Source organism: Scyliorhinus torazame, chromosome 30, assembly GCF_047496885.1.
Source record: "Scyliorhinus torazame isolate Kashiwa2021f chromosome 30, sScyTor2.1, whole genome shotgun sequence".
Classification (NCBI taxonomy): domain Eukaryota; kingdom Metazoa; phylum Chordata; class Chondrichthyes; order Carcharhiniformes; family Scyliorhinidae; genus Scyliorhinus; species Scyliorhinus torazame.
Window position 1 is genome coordinate 22,580,593 of NC_092736.1, and position 20,085 is coordinate 22,600,677.

General features: G+C 45.1%; 1 protein-coding gene across 1 annotated transcript in view; it reads left to right on the forward strand.

Moving 5' to 3' along the window:
* The window catches only part of usp3 (ubiquitin specific peptidase 3), a 134,308-nt gene extending 114,906 nt beyond the window's left edge, over positions 1-19,402 (forward strand). The window contains exons 12-15 of the mRNA XM_072492954.1: positions 1,155-1,273; positions 2,888-3,001; positions 5,327-5,394; positions 17,385-19,402. Of these exons, the coding sequence (XP_072349055.1) occupies positions 1,155-1,273; positions 2,888-3,001; positions 5,327-5,394; positions 17,385-17,553 (470 nt within the window). The 3' untranslated portion in view covers positions 17,554-19,402. The remainder of the gene's footprint in view (positions 1-1,154; positions 1,274-2,887; positions 3,002-5,326; positions 5,395-17,384) is intronic.
* Positions 19,403-20,085: the final 683 nt, after the last annotated feature.

Consider the following 20,085-nt stretch of genomic DNA (forward strand, 5'->3'; position numbering starts at 1 on the left):
TCTCTTCCAATGTCTTTTCAACATAGGTGACTCTGGTAATGCAATCCGGAACCTCCACTTCCCCACACCCATCCCCCCCAAAACTCTCACCCAATGTATTTTGCTCTTTTTTTTCAATTAAAATATAAACCTATCTTCAAATTAAAAGTAAGACACCGTGCATAAAAGTAGCGATGAAATTATATTGTGGATATTTTTATTTCAGTAAATTAAGTGGAAAAACTCAATTCTAGAGTTTCCAGAAACCCTGCATGTGTGCCCACTAGAATATCCCAAAATGCATGATAGAGTGCAGGCATAAACAGTGAAATCAATGCAGCGTGCAAACTGCAGCAGGTTCCCCCTGATACCGCAATAGAACATCATCCAGAATAGTCGTGGAAGTGTTTTGGGAGGATTCCCAGCTGTTTGCAAACTTAATGCACCACCTCTGGTTTGCAGGAGACCTCCGAGGCCCTCGGATCGCAAAACCATTCAATTGCATCGTATCGGCAGTGTTTTTGCTTCATGTATTTGTATCCACTGCCCTTTTGATAATTAATATTGAATCTATGAAGAGGCGACATGGTGGCGCAGTGGTTAGCACTGCTGCCTCACGGTGCTGAGGACCCGGGTTCAATCCCGGCCCTGGGACACTGTCCGTGTGGAGTTTACACATTCTCCCTGTGTCTGCGTGGGTCTCACCCCCACAACCCAAAGATGTGCAGGGTAGATGGATTGGCCACCTTGAATTGCCCCTTAATTGGAAAAAAGAGAATTGGGTGCTCTGAATTTATTTAAAATTGAATCGGCTGTCACCGCCTTTTAGGCATGAACATCGTAATTTGCTGAGTTTTTAAAAAGAAATATTCTTCCTTTTGTCAATTACCTTAAATCTGACCTCTGGTCACTGGCCCTCTTGTCAATGGAAAAGGTGTCTCCCTATCAGCTCACTAAAACGCCAGATAGTTTTCATTACCTGAACAGATTAAATAAGGCGGTCATTGCTGTATTGTACTAAAAAAAAAAAAAATTCCCTCTGAGGCACTGTGCAAACATGACTTCATGTTTCCTTTTCTCAGACTGGATTTACTTAATTTGGTGAAAAATGAATTACAGATGAGAGTTTGGGAGAGCCAGCGTGATTGCAGTTCTCTGGGCTATTTTTCTTGCAGATTGCCTCCGCAGTTTCACAGACTTGGAGGAGCTGGATGAAACCGAGCTCTACATGTGCCACAAATGTAAAAAGCGACAGAAGAGCACCAAAAAATTTTGGATTCAGAAGTTGCCAAAGGTTAGTATTTTGCTTCTTTTTTTTTGAGTAGTTGAGTTGGTGTATTTATTGATGAGATTGTCAAATACAAAATAATAGCTAAAGCTGCTTTGTCTGTAGGTTTTGCTTTCAAATCTGACTCGGGGTGTTTTGTAGCTCGTGTAATTAATAATACGCGTGTCTGAATTGTATTTTCCAATTGACATTTGGGGACATTATCAAGAGATCAGACTTCACCACCGTGACAGACAGGCTTGTGGTCAGCGCTAATTGCTTTCGAAATACGGCTAATCTACAGCCGATTATAAACATTTAAATCTCCATCCAGTGAGCGCTGAGTGGGCTAGTTCCAACAGTAAGGATGTGCTGCAACAGTAAGGCCGCCTAATGAATCGTTAGGCCTCCATTGTAGAGTACAAGCAGTGCCTGTGTTCCATACAGCTTGCAGTCTCGCTGTTTGGCTTGGTGGGATGATTGATGCCAGCTTCAGTCAGCACTTGCATCGAACAGCAATGCAGCAGGTCTCACTGAGGTTTTCAAAGATTCACAGGGAGGAAACTCTGTACCTGCTTGGGATACCAGGCTGCCAAAGTATCTATTCATGGTACCGAATCTGCAGTAGAAGTTGGATATGTCACCCAGCACCCGTATTGAAGTTAATTGATTAAAGTGGAGATTTATCATTTTCTTCCTCTATTATTTTCACAGGATGCAGATGTCATTAGTGAGTCCAGCATTTATTGCCCATCCCTAATTGCCCGTGGGAAGGTGGTGGAGAGCTCACCGCCTTGGACCACTGCAGGCCATGTGGTGTAGGTACACCTCTAATGCTGTTAGGAAGGGAGTTCCAGGATTTTGATCCAGCGACAGTGAGGGAACGGCAATATAGCTCCAAGTCAGGATGGTGTGTGGCTTGGAAGGGAACTTGAAGGTGCTGATGTTCCCATACATCTGCTGCCCTTGCCCTTCTAGGGGTAGAGGTTGCATGTTTGAGAGGTGCTGCTGAAGGAACCTTGTTCAGTTGCTGCAGTGCGTCTTGTATATGGTAAATGCTGCTGCCACTGTGTGTCACTGGTGAGACTGAACGTTGAAGGTGGTGGATGGGGTGCTAATCAAGTGGACTGCTTTGTCCTAGCTGGTGTCAAACTTCCTCGAGTGTTTTTGGAGAGTATTTAATCACACTCCTGACTTGTGCCTTGTGGATGATGGACAGTTTTCGTGAGTCAGGAGGTGAGATACTCGTCCGAGAATTCCCAGCCTCTGATCTGCTCTTGGAGCCGCAGTGTGGCTAGTCTAGTTCAGTTTCTGGAGAATGGTAACCCCCAGGAAGCTGACAGCAGGGGATTCAGCAATGGTAATGTTGCTGAATGCTATCAGCCCAAGTCTGAATGCTGTTCAGGTCTAGCTGCACATGGACACACGTTGCTTCAGTACCTGAGGAGTCGATAATGGTACTGAAAATTGTGCAATCATCAGTGAATGTACCACTTTAACCTTATGATGGACGGAAGGCAACTGAAGATGGCCACGGCCCAGTGCTGAAAGGAGTTGTTACATCAATAACTGAATTACATTATAACGCTTCCCACAAAATAGCCTGACTGATTTTTTTTTCCCCCCCTTTTTTACTTTTAGGTGCTATGCTTGCATCTGAAAAGATTTCATTGGACAGCATATCTGCGAAATAAGATAGATACTTATGTAGAATTTCCTCTGCGAGGCCTAGACATGAAGTGCTTCTTATTGGAGGTAAATGTATTCGGATATAAGGCTGCTGTTGTCTACCTGAGGATATAAAAATTTGCACGCATCCCCACCCCCACCCTCCATTTTTCCCTGAGGTTGTGCCACTCTGTGGCCGGACAAACACCAAAAATGGCATTTGCTTCGTTTCCCCAGGTGTCAGTGGTTCTATAGTTTTGGTGCACCCTGTATGAGAATCTCATTGGGAATTCACCACATTTTCATGCTAAATCTTGCAAATAGAACCAACGGCAGAGTCATGGTTGGTGGAGCTGTGAGCAAGGGAGACACTGAGCTACTACACCAATCACAGATTGTGTTTGCCGCCACGCTGCTCCACCTCCTCCAATCACTCATTTCTTCCCTCCCTGTTCTTGCTGCTTGTTCAATGGGGTGTGAAGACTGAAGCTATGAATGGATATGTTGCTGTTCCTTTGTTCACTTTTCTATTGTACACACAACTTACAATCGTGAATAGGAAGACCATGTTGAACTGTGCCCCCTTCCCAGTTTACGTTCTCTTTTGTTTTAAAGGGATTTTTTTGCAACCCAAAAGGAACTTCCCTGTGGTGTCATGTGATTGTGATGTCCTTCCCCATTGCAGTCACCTGGTTACCAGGGAACGATCTTTCGGCGGTGGTCTTCCCACCAATCACAGCAGTGGTTATTTATGGAAACCTAGGACGGCACAGTGGCGCAGTGCTGCCTCACGGCGCCAAGGTCCCGTATTCGATGCCGGCCCTGGCTCACTGTCGCGTGTGGAGTTTGCACATTCTCCCCGTGTCTGCGTGGGTCTCACCCCCACAACCCAAAAGATGTGCAGGCTAGGTGGATTGGCCGCGCTAAATTGCCCCTTAATTGGAATTTTTAAAAAAATTACAATTTGTGGAGACCTGTCATATATCAAACTGGGAGCAAAATATAATCTCACACCTATGAGACAACTGGGAGGCAGTGGTATTGTCGTTGGACTAGCAATCCAGAGACCCAGGAAAATGTAATGCTCTGGGGATTGGGTTCAAATCCCACAATGGCAGATGGTGAAATGAATTCAACAATTTTAAAGTTCTGGAATTAAAAGTCTAATGACCGCGAAACAATTGTCGATTGTTGTAAAAACCCATCTGGCCCACTAATGGTCCTCTGAGGAAGGAAAGCTTCCATCCTTACCCGGTCTGACCTTCATGTAACTCCAGATCCACAGCGATGTAATTGACTCTTAAATGCCCTCAGGGGTGGGCAATAAATTCTGACCCAGCCAGCAACGCCCACACCCCAGGAACTAATAAAAATAATTAATCAGCATTGACCCAGGGCCGGTGTGACGTGATCCTGATCAAAGCTGCTGTAGCCAACAAAACGTTTTTGGCCTAATTAATGTTCAAAACTGGCGATGTGATGTGGTCGAGTAACTGGAATGGAAGGTGGGCATCGCTCAGCTACGGTTACAGGCTGTAAAGGATTGAGCAACCAGTTCTTGGCCTACATCTTTTCCTTCTCTCTCCTCTTCCATCCCCTGGTATGGTAGCTGCCAGCTATCAGGATTCCGCTCCTTTTTGCCAAATCCCACCACCAGGCGGTAACACCCCTGCACCCCTTTTTCTTCACCTGTTTCTTCACCAGGGTCCAGCCAGCACTGAAAAGCCTCGGTTTCCCCAAGTTGCTGTGAATGAGGAACCCACAGCCTGATCAGAGTTCGCAACCCAGTGCTGAAACCCCGCTCCCCTCTCCAGTGATGCTAAATAGCAAGGATCAGCCTTAAAAACGCACTGTATCTTTCCACGTCTGACCTTGTTTCAAGAGGTAATGTGGCAACCAGATTGCACGCAACAAGGTCACTCAGATGGCAAATGAAATGAGTGATGGAGTAGTTGTTAGTATTGGTTGAACGGGTAATGTTAGCCAGGGCATGAGAGCGCCTTCAGCCCTTTCCTGAAAAGTGTATGTGGCCATCTACACAGGCACATGGGGAATCATTCAAAAGACTGCACCTCCAACAAAGCAGCTCTCCCTTCAGTATTCCACTGAAGTGCCCACGTCAAGCCCACGCTCATGTCCTGTACTGGGGTGTTGAATCGACATCTGATTCAGAAGTGTGCCACCACTGATCTCTGTGCTGATGCTCCCAACAGTGTTCTTCCTCCAGAACCCATTCCTGAATAGGCTGGATCAACCGACCCATAATGCGCACTCATCTCCCCTTAGCTAGTTTAAAGCTAGAACAGATAGCGGCCTGGGGGAGACTGCCGAATAATGCACTGAAGAGGAAAATACAATAAAATATGACTGTTGTAACAAAGATCTCTGCACTTTTCTTTTCCCCTACTCCAGCCTGAGAACAGTGGTCCAGAAAGTTGCCTATATGACCTTGCAGCTGTGGTGGTGCATCATGGTTCTGGGTGAGCACTTTGGTTTTTAATTGTCTTAGATCTGAGACTTCACATAGTGGACAAGTGCTTCTCACAGTGGGAACTATAGTAAAACTTTATTCTAAGATTTAAATGTTGTGACAAGTACACCACACAGTGCTGGAGATGATTAAAGCAACCCAACCATTACTTGGGGCCTGTCACTTGTCCTGCCCCATAGTAAAATTGCAGCATAAACTGCGGCTTGGTCACCCTGGAATAGTGAGGGCGTTACCTGGAGAAGAAGCTTTGTATCGTAAAGTTCAGGCCAGAAACCCTGTTTTAAAGAACTGAATCTGTGTATATCTATCAATGTCAACATATCTCTAAATGACTGAAATGAATTACTTCAATAATTTTCCTGTTCTGGTGTGATTTGGTTTAGATCTTAGTGTGATACAATAGATAGCACTGCTACCTCAGTGCCAGGTACCTGGGTTCCAACCTTGGGTGACTGTGTGGAGTTTGTACTTTCCACGTCTGCGTGGGTTTCCTCTGAATGTTCCGGTTTCCTCCCACAGTACAAAGATGTGCAGGTTAGGTGGATTGGCCATGCTAAATTGTTCCTTAGAAGGATAGCATGGCGGCGAAGTGGTTAGCACTGCTGGTTCACGGCACCGAGGACCCGGGTTCGATTCCGGTCCCGGTCACTGTCCATCTGGAGTTTGCACATTCTCCCTGTGTCTGCGTGGGTCTCACCCTCACAACCCAAACACATGTGCAGGGTAGGTGGATTGGCCACGCTAAATTACCCCTTAATTGGGGGGGGGGGAAAAAGCAATTGGGTACTCTAAATTTAAAAAAAATTAAATAAATTGCCCCCTGGTGTACAAAATGTGCAAGTTATGTGGGGTTATGAGGTTACGAGGATAGGGTGGGGGAGTAGGCCTAGGAAGGGTGCTCTTTCAGAGGGTCGGTGCAGACTTGATGGGTTAAATGGCCTCCTTCTGCACTGTAGGGATTCTATGGATTTCCCTTTTTTAACAAAACAGGTCGTGGAGATGGAGTCAAATGACTAATGTCTTTACCCAGCTGAAGGAGCACCCTACCGAGGCCCATTCGCCCGCCCTATCCCTGTAATCCTACCTAACCTTTGGACACCAAGGGGCAATTTAGCATGGCCAATCCACCGAGCCTGTACATCTTGGGACTGTGGGAGGAAACTGGAGGGCCCGGAGGAAGTCGACACAGACTTGGGCAGAATGCGCAAACTCCACCCAGCCACCCATGGCCGGAATCGAACCCGGGCCTCTGGCGCTGTGAGGCAGCTGCACTAACCACTGTGCTACCCTGATGACATATTGGCAAGCCCAGTGACCTGCATTTTCAGAGCCAGATGTTTTCCACAAGGCAAAATTAATGGCCTACAGCTGAAAATATATGTTTGGATAAACTAAAAGATTTGAAAATGTCCCTTTTGCTTCCAAGAGTTTAATTTGGAAATCACTTGTAATGATGATGCTTTGTATCCTGGAAACCACGAAGATACAGTAACTCATTCAGGCATCTTGTTTTCTTTATTGGCATTTGGTTGTCCTGGAGTACAATGAACAGGAACATTGGCCCTTTTATATTTTTGTTTGAACAAGTAATTTGGAATTCTAAGTTGGAAGTTAGGAGATGGCGAAGCGACTGTTTGTTGAATGGTATCTGATTGGCTGAGGTGCCTGTTGAAAGAGATCCCAGGATGCTACTTGTGTCTAATCACTGGAGAGGAGGTTTCTACAAAGCTGCATTGTATTTTTACCTAGGTAGAGTATAAGTCTAAGACTGTGCAGCACTGTAATTGTACACCTTAATCATATGTATCGACACTGAATCCAAGCTCTGCAGTCCTGCCCCACCCAGTCGTGAATGGTGATGGACAATTAAACAACTAACTGGAGGATGAGAAGGCTGCACAATACCCCCATCCACAATGATGGGGGAAGCCCAGTGTCGTCATTTGCAACCACCTTCATTCAGCCAGAGGGGCTGAGTGAATGATCCATCTTGGCCTCCTCCCGTGGTCCCCAACATCACTCTGAGTCTCCAGCCAGTGTGATTTTAAGAATGACAGAAGGCACTGAGTTTGGCTAAGGCTCTGAGCTCTGACAACATCCCGCAGTAGCACTGGAGACTTGTGCTCCAGAACTAGCGATGCCTTGAGCCAAAATTGTCCCAGTTGTTACAATCCCCATGAACACTGATCCCTAATTGAAGCAAACTTCCCAAATGATCCATATGGAAGAAGCTGATGGACAAGATTTCCATTTAAAAAACTTTTCCTGTAAGAATCAAACCAAAATAAACAAAAACGTAGACATATATTAACAGATTGTATTCAATAGACCATAAATTATATTTCAAATAGCTGCTACTACAAGCCTAGACCTCATAGATTTCTTAATGGTCCCTTCAGCATATACAACACTAATCTCAGCCACATTGTCCCTCAGAACTCTGTCTTCCCTGGGTAGAGTTTCAGTTCCGTTATTCACGAAGGAAGTAGACATTGAGCACCCCTTTTGCTCCACCTGGAATCACTGGTATAATTTCAAAGAAAATGCACCGTTCCAGATGCCCCACAATTCTACGGACAGAACCAGCCTTTTTGATCTAATTTTGGCATGACTTATTTTCCTTCGCTATCTCATGCAGCTCTCCACAGCCTGTCTCTACTGTTCTGACCATGGACTAACATTTGACCTATCAGCTTCTGTTTCCCTCGCAACCAAATGCCACAGAAGTCTGAATCACAGCCAGGAATCCAGGGTTACACACCCTCCCTTTTCCAGAAACCTAGCGTTGTGGTTTCTTTTTTCAGTTAGGAACTACCTCAAAAGAAAAAAATACAGGCGGACAATTTCAGCACTGGCGGCAACCTGGCAATGTGGAAAATTACCCATATATTTTCTGTCCATAAAAAGCAGGAAAAATCCCATCTGGCCAATTATCATCCCATCAGTCTTTTGGTCATCAGCAAAGTGATAAAAGATGTTGTCGACAAGTGCTATCAAGAGGGAATAACCTCACCAGTGCTCCGTTTGGATTCTGCCAGGTCCCCTCAGCTCCTGTTATTTACGGCCATGGTCCAAACATGCCAAAAAAGTGGAAGTGAGAGTCGAGGCGGCATTTGACAGAGTGAGATAGCAAGGGGCCCTAGCAAAGGGCAAATACTCCACTTGGAATCACACTTAGCACAAAGGAAGACGGTTGGTTAAAGGCCAAACATCTCAGTCCCGGGCTGGTGCCCAACCATCTGCGGCTTCTTCATCAATGACCTTCCCTCCATCATAAGTGAGGATGTTCGCTGATAATTGCACTGTGTTTGATATCTTCAGAAAAGTAAAATCCCATGGGGAAGGTAGTAAATTGGATCCAAAATTGGCTCAGTGACGGGAAACAAAGGTTAATGGTTGATGAATGTATTTGCAAATAGAAAACTGTTTCCAATGGTGTTCCACAAGGCTCTGTATTGCTGTGCTTTGCATATCATAGAATTTACAGTGCAGAAGGAGGCCATTCGGCCCATCGAGTCTGCACCGGCCCTTGGAAAGAGCACCCTACCCAAGGTCCACACTTCCATCCTATCTTCATAACTCAGTAACCCCACCCAACATTAAGGGCAATTTTGGACACTAAGGGCAATTTTAGCTTGGCCAATCCACCTAACCTGCACATCTTTGGACTGTGGGAGGAAACCGGAGCACCCGGAGGAAACCCATGCACACACTGGGAGAACGTGCAGACTCTGCACAGACAGTGACTCAAGCCGGGAATTGAACCTGGGACTCTGGAGCTGTGAAGCAATTGTGCTAACCACAATGCTACCGTGCTGCCCATATATTAATGATTTGGACTTCAATGTAGGTGGCATGATTGGGAACTTTGCAGATGACACAAGAATTGACGGTGCTATTGATAGTGAAAAGGATAGCTGGTGTCCCTAGAATGATATTGATTTTTCATAGAATTTACAGTGCAGAAGGAGGCCATTCGGCCCATCGAGTCTGCACCGGCTCTTGGAAAGAGCACCCTACCCAAGGTCAACACCGGCACCCTATCCCCATAACCCAGTAACCCCACCCAACACTAAGGGCAATTTTGGACACTAAGGGCAATTTATCACGGCCAATCCACCTAACCTGCACATCTTTGGACTGTGGGAGGAAACCGGAGCACCCGGAGGAAACCCACGCACACACTGGGAGGATGTGCAGACTCCGCACAGACAGTGGCCCAAGCCGGAATCGAACCTGGGACCCTGGAGCTGTGAAGCAATTGTGCTATCCACAAGGCTACCGATGATTTGATTGTGTGGGCAGAAACATGGCAGAGGTGTGAGGTAATGCATTTGGGGAGGACCAACACAGCTAGGGAATACACAGGATATTTGGAGGGGTGGAGTGCATGTCCACAGACCCCTGAAAGTGACGGGGCAGGTGGATAAGGTGGTAAAGAAAGCACATGGGATGCTTTCCTTTGATGGACAAAGTATTGAATACAAAAGATGGAACTATATAAAAGGCTGGTTAGGCCACAACTAGAGCTTTGTGTCGAGTTCTGGTCACCACATTAGAGGAAGGACAAGATTGCTCTGGAGAGAGTACAGACCAAATTTGCAAGAATGTTGCCAGGGCTGGAAAATTGCAGCTACGAGGAAAGATTGGATAGGCTGGGATTATTTCCCTTGGAACTGAGGAGATTGGGATGTACAAGATTGAGGGGCCTAGATTGTACCCATGGATGCCCCGTTTCCCCTTGCGTAGTGTTATGGGTGCAGGTTTACAGAACCTGCAAAGTGTTTCGTGGAGTTCAACCGACCCACAATTTTTAATAGATTGTGGTGTGGGAAGCACACGGCGTACTCTCCAGGTGTGATACAGCAGGAATGGACAAGTGGTTTTTAAAACAAAACCATGTTTATTCTATGAACACAAGTTAACCTTTTAAAAACAAACATTGAATATCTTAACACCCATTACTTCAAAGATAACCCCAAAAGACTACAACACTAAATAATCCTTCAAACTGTTCCTTTAAGCATCCAAAAGACTTCAAACCTTCAAAAACAGACATTAGGTTACATTCAATATATTTATAGTCTTTGGATTGCAGAGATCAACAGACCAGCTCTGTGTTTCTTCCTGCAGCTCTCAGCAAAACACACAGGCACTCCCAGCTGCCTTCTCAAACTGAAACTCAAAAAAGCAGATGTGAGCTCAGCCCCCCCCCCCCACCCTCTGACATCACTTCAGTAATATGATCAGCTCCATTTCTTAAAGGTACATTGCTTAAACATCCATTTCTTAAAGGTACTCTCACATGACAATAGAGGTCAGCAAATTGAGGGTGATCGGTTAGAAGGATTAGAGAGGATGTGAGGAAAACGTTCTTCACCTAGAGGGTGTCTGGAATTCACAGCCTGGTTTGGCGGTGGAAGCTGAAAGGCTCAACCTATTTAAAGGTACCTGGATCTGCTGTAACCTGGTCCAGGTGCTGGAAGATGGGATTAAAATGGGCAGCTAGCTTTTTATTATTATTTTGTTTTGGCTGGCACAGACATGGTTGGGCTGAATGGCCTCTTTCTCTGCTGTAACCGTTCTATGGTCCCACCATCCGCAACTCCATGGAAACTGAAGTGGTCAGTGTCCAAATGCAGAAAGTCTTGGACAACATTCAGGCTCTGGCTGGTAGGTGGCAAGGAACATTTGTGCCACATAGTGACAGGCATTGACCATCTCCAAATAAGAGGTATTCTAATCATCTCCCCTTGACGTTAGTGGCATAGCCATCTTTACCACCTCCTACCATTATCATCCCGGGGGTTGCCATTGACCGGAAACTTGACTGAACCGGTCATACAAATGCTGTGGCTACAAGAGGCCGGGAATTCTGCGGAGAGTAACCCGCCTCTTGTCCACCTAAAGCCTCCCCCACCAGTTACAGGGTATACGAGTGTGTTGGAATACTCGCCACTTGCCTGGATGAGTGCAGCTCCAACAACATTCGAAGCTTAACACCATCCAGGACCAAGCAGTCCGGTTGACAGGCACCCACCCACATCTTAAACATTCACTCCCGCTACCACCACTGCACAGTGGCAGAATTGTCTATCAAACACAAGATGCATTGCAGAAACCTGTCGAGACTCCACAGCCAGCACCTTCCAAACCGTGACCTCTGCCACCTCGAAGGACAAGGGCACCAGACACTTGGGGACACCACCACCTGCAAGATTCTCTACAACCCCCACACCACCCTGACTTGAAACTGTATCACTGTTCCTTTGCTGTCGCTGTGTCAAAAACCTAGAACACTCTTCCAAACAGAAGTATGGATGTAGCCACACAAGGTGAATTGCAGTGATTCGAGAATGTGCCTCGCCACTACCTTCTCGAAGGCACTTGAGAATGGGTAATAAATGCTGGCCTTGCTCACGTCTCATGAAATAATTTTTTAAAAAACTACTGCATCCAGCTCCGGTTACCAAGAGACTGGGGAAACATTTAGAGTTGGTACAGACAAAGAAGTGAGATCTATCCCAAACACATAAGGAAAAACATGAGCTCTGTAACTTTGAAAGGAGGTGACTGAGGGGATATCCAAGAAAGACTTTCCTCATGATGCGGATTTGGAATAAAATTCCAATCCTGATAGTGGAAACCGAAACCCACGCAGACACGGGGAGAAAGTGCAAACTCCACACGGGCAGTCACCCAAGGCTGGAATTGAACCATGGCCCTGGCGCTGTGAGGCAGCAGTGCTAACCACTGTGCCACCCTAGTGAGGTTCATCCTATGGGGACCTTAAAACCGAAGCCAGAAACATTATAGAAAGAATTGCATAGTCAAAAGATCTATTTTCATTATAGTAATGAACTTGTAGCTGTTCTACTTAAATCGGATTTAGTGTAAACTTTAGCGGACTGGAGATCAGCTAATGTGGTCCCACTACTTAAGAAAGGTTGCAGATATAAGCCAGGAAACTACAGGCCAGTGAGTCTCATGCCAGTGAGACTCTAGGGAAACGCTAGGGAAACTATTGGAGAAAATTCTGAAGGAGAGGCTCTGTTTTCACTTGTAGAGGCAAGGGACAGTCAGCTTGGCTTTGTCAGAGGGAGGTCATGCCTAACAAATTTGATTGAAGTTTTTGAGCATGCGACCAGATGCGTAGATGAGGGTAGTGCACGTGCTGTAGTTTACATGGATTTCAGCAAAGCCTTTGACAAGATCCCAAAAGGGAGATTTATAAAGAAGGCGAATGCACATGGGGTACAGGGCAACTTGATGAGGTGGATCAAAATTGGCTTAGCTGTAGGAGACAGGATGATGATAGACATGGTTCCTTCGTTCCTCGGAACTTCCCAGTGTCAGGCCATTCATTGAATACTTCCTTGTCAAATTACTCCTTCCAAAGTGTACCAGCTCACACTTTTCAGGGTTAAATTCCATCTGCCACTTTTCTGCCCATTTGACCATCCCGTCTACATCTTCCTGTAACCAAAGACACTCGGCCTCACTGTTAACCAACCGGCCAATCTTTGTGCCATCTGCAATCTCACTGACCCTACCCCCCACACAATCATCAATGTCGTTTATATGAATGATAAACTAGAAGGGAGCCAGCACAGATCTGTGTCGTGCGCACTTAGACACTGGCTTCCAGTCGGCCTCTGTGTGGAGTTTAGATGTTCTCCCCGTGTCTGCGTGGGTTTCTTCCGGGTGCTCCGGTTTCCTCCCATGTTCCAAAGATGTGACGGTTAGGTTACGGGGAGAGGGCAGGATGGATGTGGGGGAAGAAATGGGTAGGTTGCTCTTTCAGAGGGTCGGTGCATATTTGATGGGACGAATGGCCTCCTTCTGTACTGGAGGGATTCTATGATTCGTGCTGAAAAGCATTTTTGGGTGTAGGATTAAATAGCAGTCATGGTTCTATCTAGACTTAAGCTGGAGGCAATTAGACAGCAGTGATGCAATATGCTACTCAGTGATACAATGAGATTGGGACCCATGTGCCAGGTTTCATACAGTGAGCTCCATGATGTGGAGAGCTGGGTACATCCCCCTCAACAAAGGAAAACAATAAGGTGAGTTCTTCAGCAGTTTCTTTCAGGAACCCGCTAGCCTGTTCCCGAGGGTGGAGACTGGTGCCTGAGTCTAATCCAACAGTGGGTGGGGGAATCATGAACTTTTATAATTGCATTGTATAATTGCACTATTGCATGTGTCTTGTTTTTGGCTGCTGCTGTGTGAATTCGCCATGTCTGGGAAAATGGTCAAATGTATTACACACTTAAATCACACAGCATTGTATACGAGGATCGATTTACTATGTAGCTCGCGGCTGGGCTGGGAGCCAATGTTGTTACTGTTTGTTTCAGTCCTTGTGTGTTTGGCGATGTTGCTTTTTAATAGTTTTACTATTTGCCATGTATAATGTTGCTGCTGTTAGGCATGCCTTATCTGAGCGACTGATAAAATTGACCATCTGCTGCTGCAGTGATTGCAATTGCTTCAGGGCGTCACTGGGACAATACAGATCGGGAAGATCTTATGAGGAAAGGCTGAGGGACTTGAGGCTGTTTTCGTTAGAGAGAAGAAGGTTAAGAGGTGACTTAATTGAGGCATACAAGATGATCAGAGGATTGGATAGGGTGGACAGTGAGAGCCTTTTTCCTCAGATGGTGATGTCTAGCACGAGGGGACATAGCTTTAAGTTGAGGGGAGATAGATATAGGACAGATGTCAGAGGTCGGTTCTTTACTCAAGAGAGTAGTAAGGGCGTGGAATGCCCTGCCTGCAACAGTAGTGGACTCGCCAACACTAAGGGCATTCAAATGGTCATTGGATAGACATATGGACGATAAGGGAATAGTGTAGATGGGCTTTAGAGTGGTTTCACAGGTCGGCGCAACATTGAGGGCCGAAGGGCCTGTACTGCGCTGTAATGTTCTATGTTCTAAACTCGTGCACTGCAGGTGTGCCTTCCCGTCTGGCTAGTTTTCTCTCTCCCTGTCTTCAAACCCTCATATACTTTTTCCAAGTGTGCCATGTCCATGTACGAGTCTTGACTATGGGTGTACATCCTCTTGCCAATGACACACGCCGAGTGGGAACCTGTCCAGTTTTCTTCCACTCCCAGGGCTGGTTATTATACTTATATTAGCCCCAGCTAAGACCAGCCCGGGAATCAAATCGGTGACCGTACAGCAGCTCGCTGTAAAATTGAAGGAGGGCAAATGCAGTTCACTGATTAAAACCAATTGTAGTTCACCTAATTACCCTGTTAGGAAAGCCAGCCCAGTTCTGTCCCCTCCCTATCCCACCTTGCAGAGTTTCCCCCCAAATTGCTCCTACTTTCAGTGCTGTTCCCAATATCAGTTGAAAATGATTTTGTTCCCTGATCCTGCTTTTTGTTTGATTGGATGCAGTAGTCTGGGTCTACCCTCTGCCCCATTCGGTGAGGTCACCACTTCCTCAGCCACAAGAGTTTAAGCTGCGATCTCCCTTTTCCTCCTTGCTCATCCCTTTTACATTTGATCAGTCTTCTCCGCAGCCTCCATGAGGCATGGGGACCAGAGCTGAAACTGGATAACTAGCATCACTGTATCCAGGAGCAAAGCTCTATTTTCTCTTCTGGTAGGTGGATCGATTTGACTTTCTAGTCAAATAGTTTCAGAGAAGACCCCATTTAACTTGGGGAAAGTCGGCATCTATACATTCTGGAATATACTTCCAACCAGATGCAGAGCAGTCAAACACAACCGCATTCATTTTATTAGAAACTTTCTTTTATTCATCAACAATTTCACTGGGCAAACCATTGTGCAAGACAGTTTAATTGCTCAGCCAGGCCACTTCTGATAGATGCATTCACTTGGCCATAGAACACCAATATTAAATGCAATTTAAGTTATTGTAATGTACTTGGCTCACTCTATTTCAGAGCGTGTTGCTGTAAGCACTCACAAAAAAATCATTGCAGCCCACTCCAGGCCAATTTCATTATGCCCTGCATAATGTTATGTTAAATAATGGAAGCACCACTCAATCCATAAGAGAAGCGTGTGTATGTGTTTCTTGAGAATATGAGTAAGAATCAGAGGGTCTGGCAGTCAGGATGGGATAATGTGATGGTGTGGCTAAATGTTGGGCTAAGTAATTACTTTGGATAATCTTATTCTGTTGATTCTTACAAACCTAATAGAATTCTTTGAGGAAGTGACAAAGTTAATTGATGAGGGAAGGGCTCTAGATGTCATATACATGGACATCAGTAAGGCGTTTGATAAAGTTTCCCATGGCAGGTTGATGGAAAAAGTGAAGTCGCATGGGGTTCAGGGTGTACTAGCTAGATGGATAAAGAACTGGCTGGGCAACAGGAGACAGAGAGTAGTGGTTGAAGGGAGTGTCTCAACATGGAGAAAGGTGACTAGTGGTGTTTCCACAGGGATCCGTGCTCGGACCACTGTTGTTTGTGATATACATAAATGACCTGGACGAAGGTATAGGTGGTCTGATTAACAAGTTTGCAGATGATACTAAGATTGGTGGAGTTGCAGATAGCGAGGAGGACTGTCAGAGAACACAGCAAAATATAGATAGATTGGAGAGTTGGGCAGAGAAATGGCAGATGGAGTTCAATCCAGGCAAATGCGAGATGATGCATTTTGGAAGATCTAATTCAAGAGCGGGCTAAACTGTCAATGGAAGAGTCCTGGGGAAAATTGATGTACAGAGAGATTTGGGAGTTCAGGTCCATTGTACCCTGAAGGGGGCAACGCAGGTCGATAGAGTGGTCAAGAAGGCATACAGCATGCTTGCCTTCATCGGACTGGGTATTGAGTACAAGAGTCGGCAGGTTATGTTACAGTTGTATAGGACTTTGGTTAGGCCACATTTGGAATACTGTGTGCAGTTCTGGTCGCCACATTACCAGAAGGATGTGGATGCTTTAGAGAGGGTGCAGAGGAGGTTCACCAGGATGTTGCCTGGTATGGAGGGTGCTAGCTATGACGAAAGGTTGAGTAGATTAGGATTGTTTTCGTTGGAAAGACGGAGGTTGAAAGCCCTGAGTGAGGTCTACAAAATTGTGAGAGGTATGGACAGGGTGGATAGCAACAAGCTTTTTCCAAGAGTGGGGGTGTCAATTACAAGGGGCCACGATTTCAAGGTGAGAGGGGGAAAGTTTAAGGGAGATATGCGTGGAAAGTTTATTACGCAGCGGGTGGTGGGTGCCAGCGAGGTGGTAGAGGCGGGCACGATAGCATCATTCAAAATGCATCTAGACAGATATATGAACGGGCGGGGAACAGAGGGAAGTAGATCCTTGGAAAATAGGCAACAGGTTTAGATAAAGGATCAAGATTGGCGCAGGCTGGGAGGGCCGAAGGGCCTGTTCCTGTGCTGTAATTTTCTTTGTTCTTGTTCTTTAAATATGACTCAGGTGGGTTACTGGTTTACGGGGAGAGGGTGGAGACTTGGGCTTAAGTGGGTTGTCCTTGGGGCGGCACAGTGGTTAGCACGCTGCCTCACGGCGCCGGGGTCCCAGGTCCGATCCCAGCTCTGGGTCACTGTGTGTGGAGTTTGCACATTCTCCCGTGTTTGCGTGGGTTTCGCCCCCACAACCCGAAAGATGTGCAGGTTAGGTGGATTGGCCACGCTAAATTGCACCTTAATTGGAAAAAATGAATTGGGTACTCTTTTTTTTTTTTAAAAAAAAAAAAAAAAAAAGAAAAAAAGTGGGTTGTCCTTTCCAAGGGCCAGTGCAGACTCGATGGGCCGAATGGCCTCCTTCTGCCCTGTAAATTCTATGAAGTCATCTACATCTAGCCTTGTGTGATTCGGAATGAATACCCCTGTAAAATGAGGAATAAAAAATTTAACTGGTTATGTTTGCAATCTTATGTGAAGCAAATTGAAATTGACTGAAGTTGCAAAGCGTCCACTTTCTCACTAGAGGAGTAACTTTATTTTTTTCCCCCCTTTCCCTCTCAGAGTCGGCTCGGGTCATTACACTGCATACGCGACTCACGAAGGCCGCTGGTTCCACTTCAATGACAGTACTGTTACTTTGACTGAGGAAGAAGCTGTAATGAAGGCCAAGGCCTACATCTTGTTCTATGTGGAACGCCAGACCAAATCGGGATCAGGCACCAAACTTTAATGCATCCCATCTTTTTATATATACAAGTATTTCCCAACATATATACTGAATTGGAACGCTCACAAACAGTTCCACCTTTCCACAAGTACTTGATAGCTCAAGACTATTTTCATCTTGCACTTTTCAATCGCTGATGAGAATTCTGTTTATTGCACCATTACTAGTGTTGATACAGTAATCGAGGAGACCTGATCTAATTTTAGCCTCTCTCAGAATATTTTTGAATCTGTAACGGCTGCTGTTGATCAAGAATTTAGTAGCTCTGTTGACATTGAAATTCAATATTTTGAAATGCCCTCTGTACTGTAAATTGTGAAGTAGCATTGGCTGGCTTTCAAGGTGCATTTACACCCGTGTTTCTCCAAATCTTTTACACTACATCTTAGTCTGCGCTTCTTCTCGGTTGACACAAGATTGAGAAGCCGGCTTTGTTTCCGCAGCCTGTCTCCCAGTAGTGTATCGAGTGATGAAGCGTTTCAATGTACAAGACCAGTAAAGTGCTCAAAATGATTGTGTATGCATGTCAGCCTGGTTGAAGGTCCTTGAACAGACTATAGTTGTTCCTTTCCCTCTTACAAACAAGTACATTACTGCGTATAATCCGGATCTTGGTGCAAACATGCAGTTCAGTATTATGAGGTACATGGGAGTGTAAGTGCGCCTTGAGTCTACAGTGCTACAACTTCCTGTAAAACACTTGTACCTGCCCAAGATTTTTTTTTTTTGAATGGAAATAGACCATTCCGTCTGTAATTGTGTTTTTCTTTTGTTGCCATTTCTCATGTGACCACTTGTAAACACTGGTAACTCAGAACAAAGGCATTCTGCCCCACACTCACCTGGACTGCACAATAACATTGTGTTTTTACATTTTAATTTAGGTATTCAGCTCTTGACTTTCTTTTTTAAAATGTCAATCATTTTTGTGAGGTACCACAGACATCTTTCAAAAAGCAATTTTCAAACAAGAATGATGGTGCAAAAAATAAATAAATAAAATAAACTGCTGGGTTTATATTAAAAAAAAGACAAATGGACTCTCATCTATCGCAATACTTTGCTGGGCAGAGTAGTATGGATAGCTGTCTGCATCACATGGTGCCAATGAATGGCTATGATTTGAGAGGGTGTAGGGGGTGGTAAGTACGGCTTATAATTTGCAATGTCACCAGATTAAGGAAGACAAACTAACCACGCTGGGTTACATATGGGGAACTGGGGAGGGGTGTATCTTTGACAAAGTCTGTCCGACAATTTATTGTACGCGGCACACAACATAAACCTGTGGGTTACAGCTATCAGAAGGGTCTTTTACTCGTATATAAAATGGTATGATTATATTTTCATACCAGAATAAAGTCCTTTTTACTAATCAAAGACACCTTTTCTCATAAATTCCATTATAGTGGTGTTCGCGGAGCCGAATGTATTAATCATATAATGAGATGAAATGATGTATTTGCATGTGGATGTACTGTACCAAGCAGGCAGCAGCAGAGATTGCAGTTCCGAGGTTTTTGGCACGAGACTACCGTCTCTTAAATGTGAAAACGTGCACATCCTAAACTTGAATCTGAATATTAGAACTGTGCAAGCTTATTTAAAATGTTAAATTGTTTTGGGCGCAAAATATGAACTGACACAGTAACAACAATGTCGAGTGGCATTTATTCAATTTAATCCCCACAAAAAGATAAGTCCTGATTGTATATGTACTACAATGGCTGCTTATAATGATGGTATGTATATTAGTAAATGTCCATGTACTGTTTCACTGGTAGTAAAGTGCAATGTTAATGATGCAAAACAGTGCGTTTTGTTTTTAAAGCATAAAACATTTTATAAACCAGTTTTCTTCCGTTCCTGAAGCTTTTATACTTGCAGCTGTGTCAAGGTACAATGCTTGTCAGAATGTCAGCAACTTGTGATCCCTGGGAGTAAACGTTTACATTTAATGCATTTATTGCATAGCGAGGTTTACTGCGGCTAATCAATTGGTTTCCAACCTGCTGCCAATGTCCTTTTTATCAGTTGCAAAGAAGATTTAATTTGGTCGCCCCCCCCCCCCCCCCACAGGAAGTGAAAGCCCATCTGTGTGCAGTTCTCTTTAAAAAGTGACAGCGACGACACTTTAGAAATAATTCACTAGTTATGAAGTGATTCTGGAGGATATGAAACCCGCTCTCACCAAGTGTAAACGTCTTGAACTGCATTTAATTATTCTTCCCCAGCATCATGAATTCGCCTTCTCTCCTTGACCGTTTTTTTAAAGATGTGGAGATGCCGACGTTGGACTGGGGGGTGCGCACAGTAAGAAGTCTCACAACACCCAAGTCCAACAGGGTTGTTTCGAATCACTAGCTTTCGGAGCACTGCTCCTCCCTCAGGTCTTTTCCTCAGGTGGGGTTCGCGGTGTCGGAAGGGCTGTAAAAGATATCACAGCTTCTCATCTCTCTGGCGTAGCAGCTTCCCTCCTGGACTTGGCAGGACCCCTTGTGCCTCATTCCTGCCATCAGCAGGGCTGTGAAACCC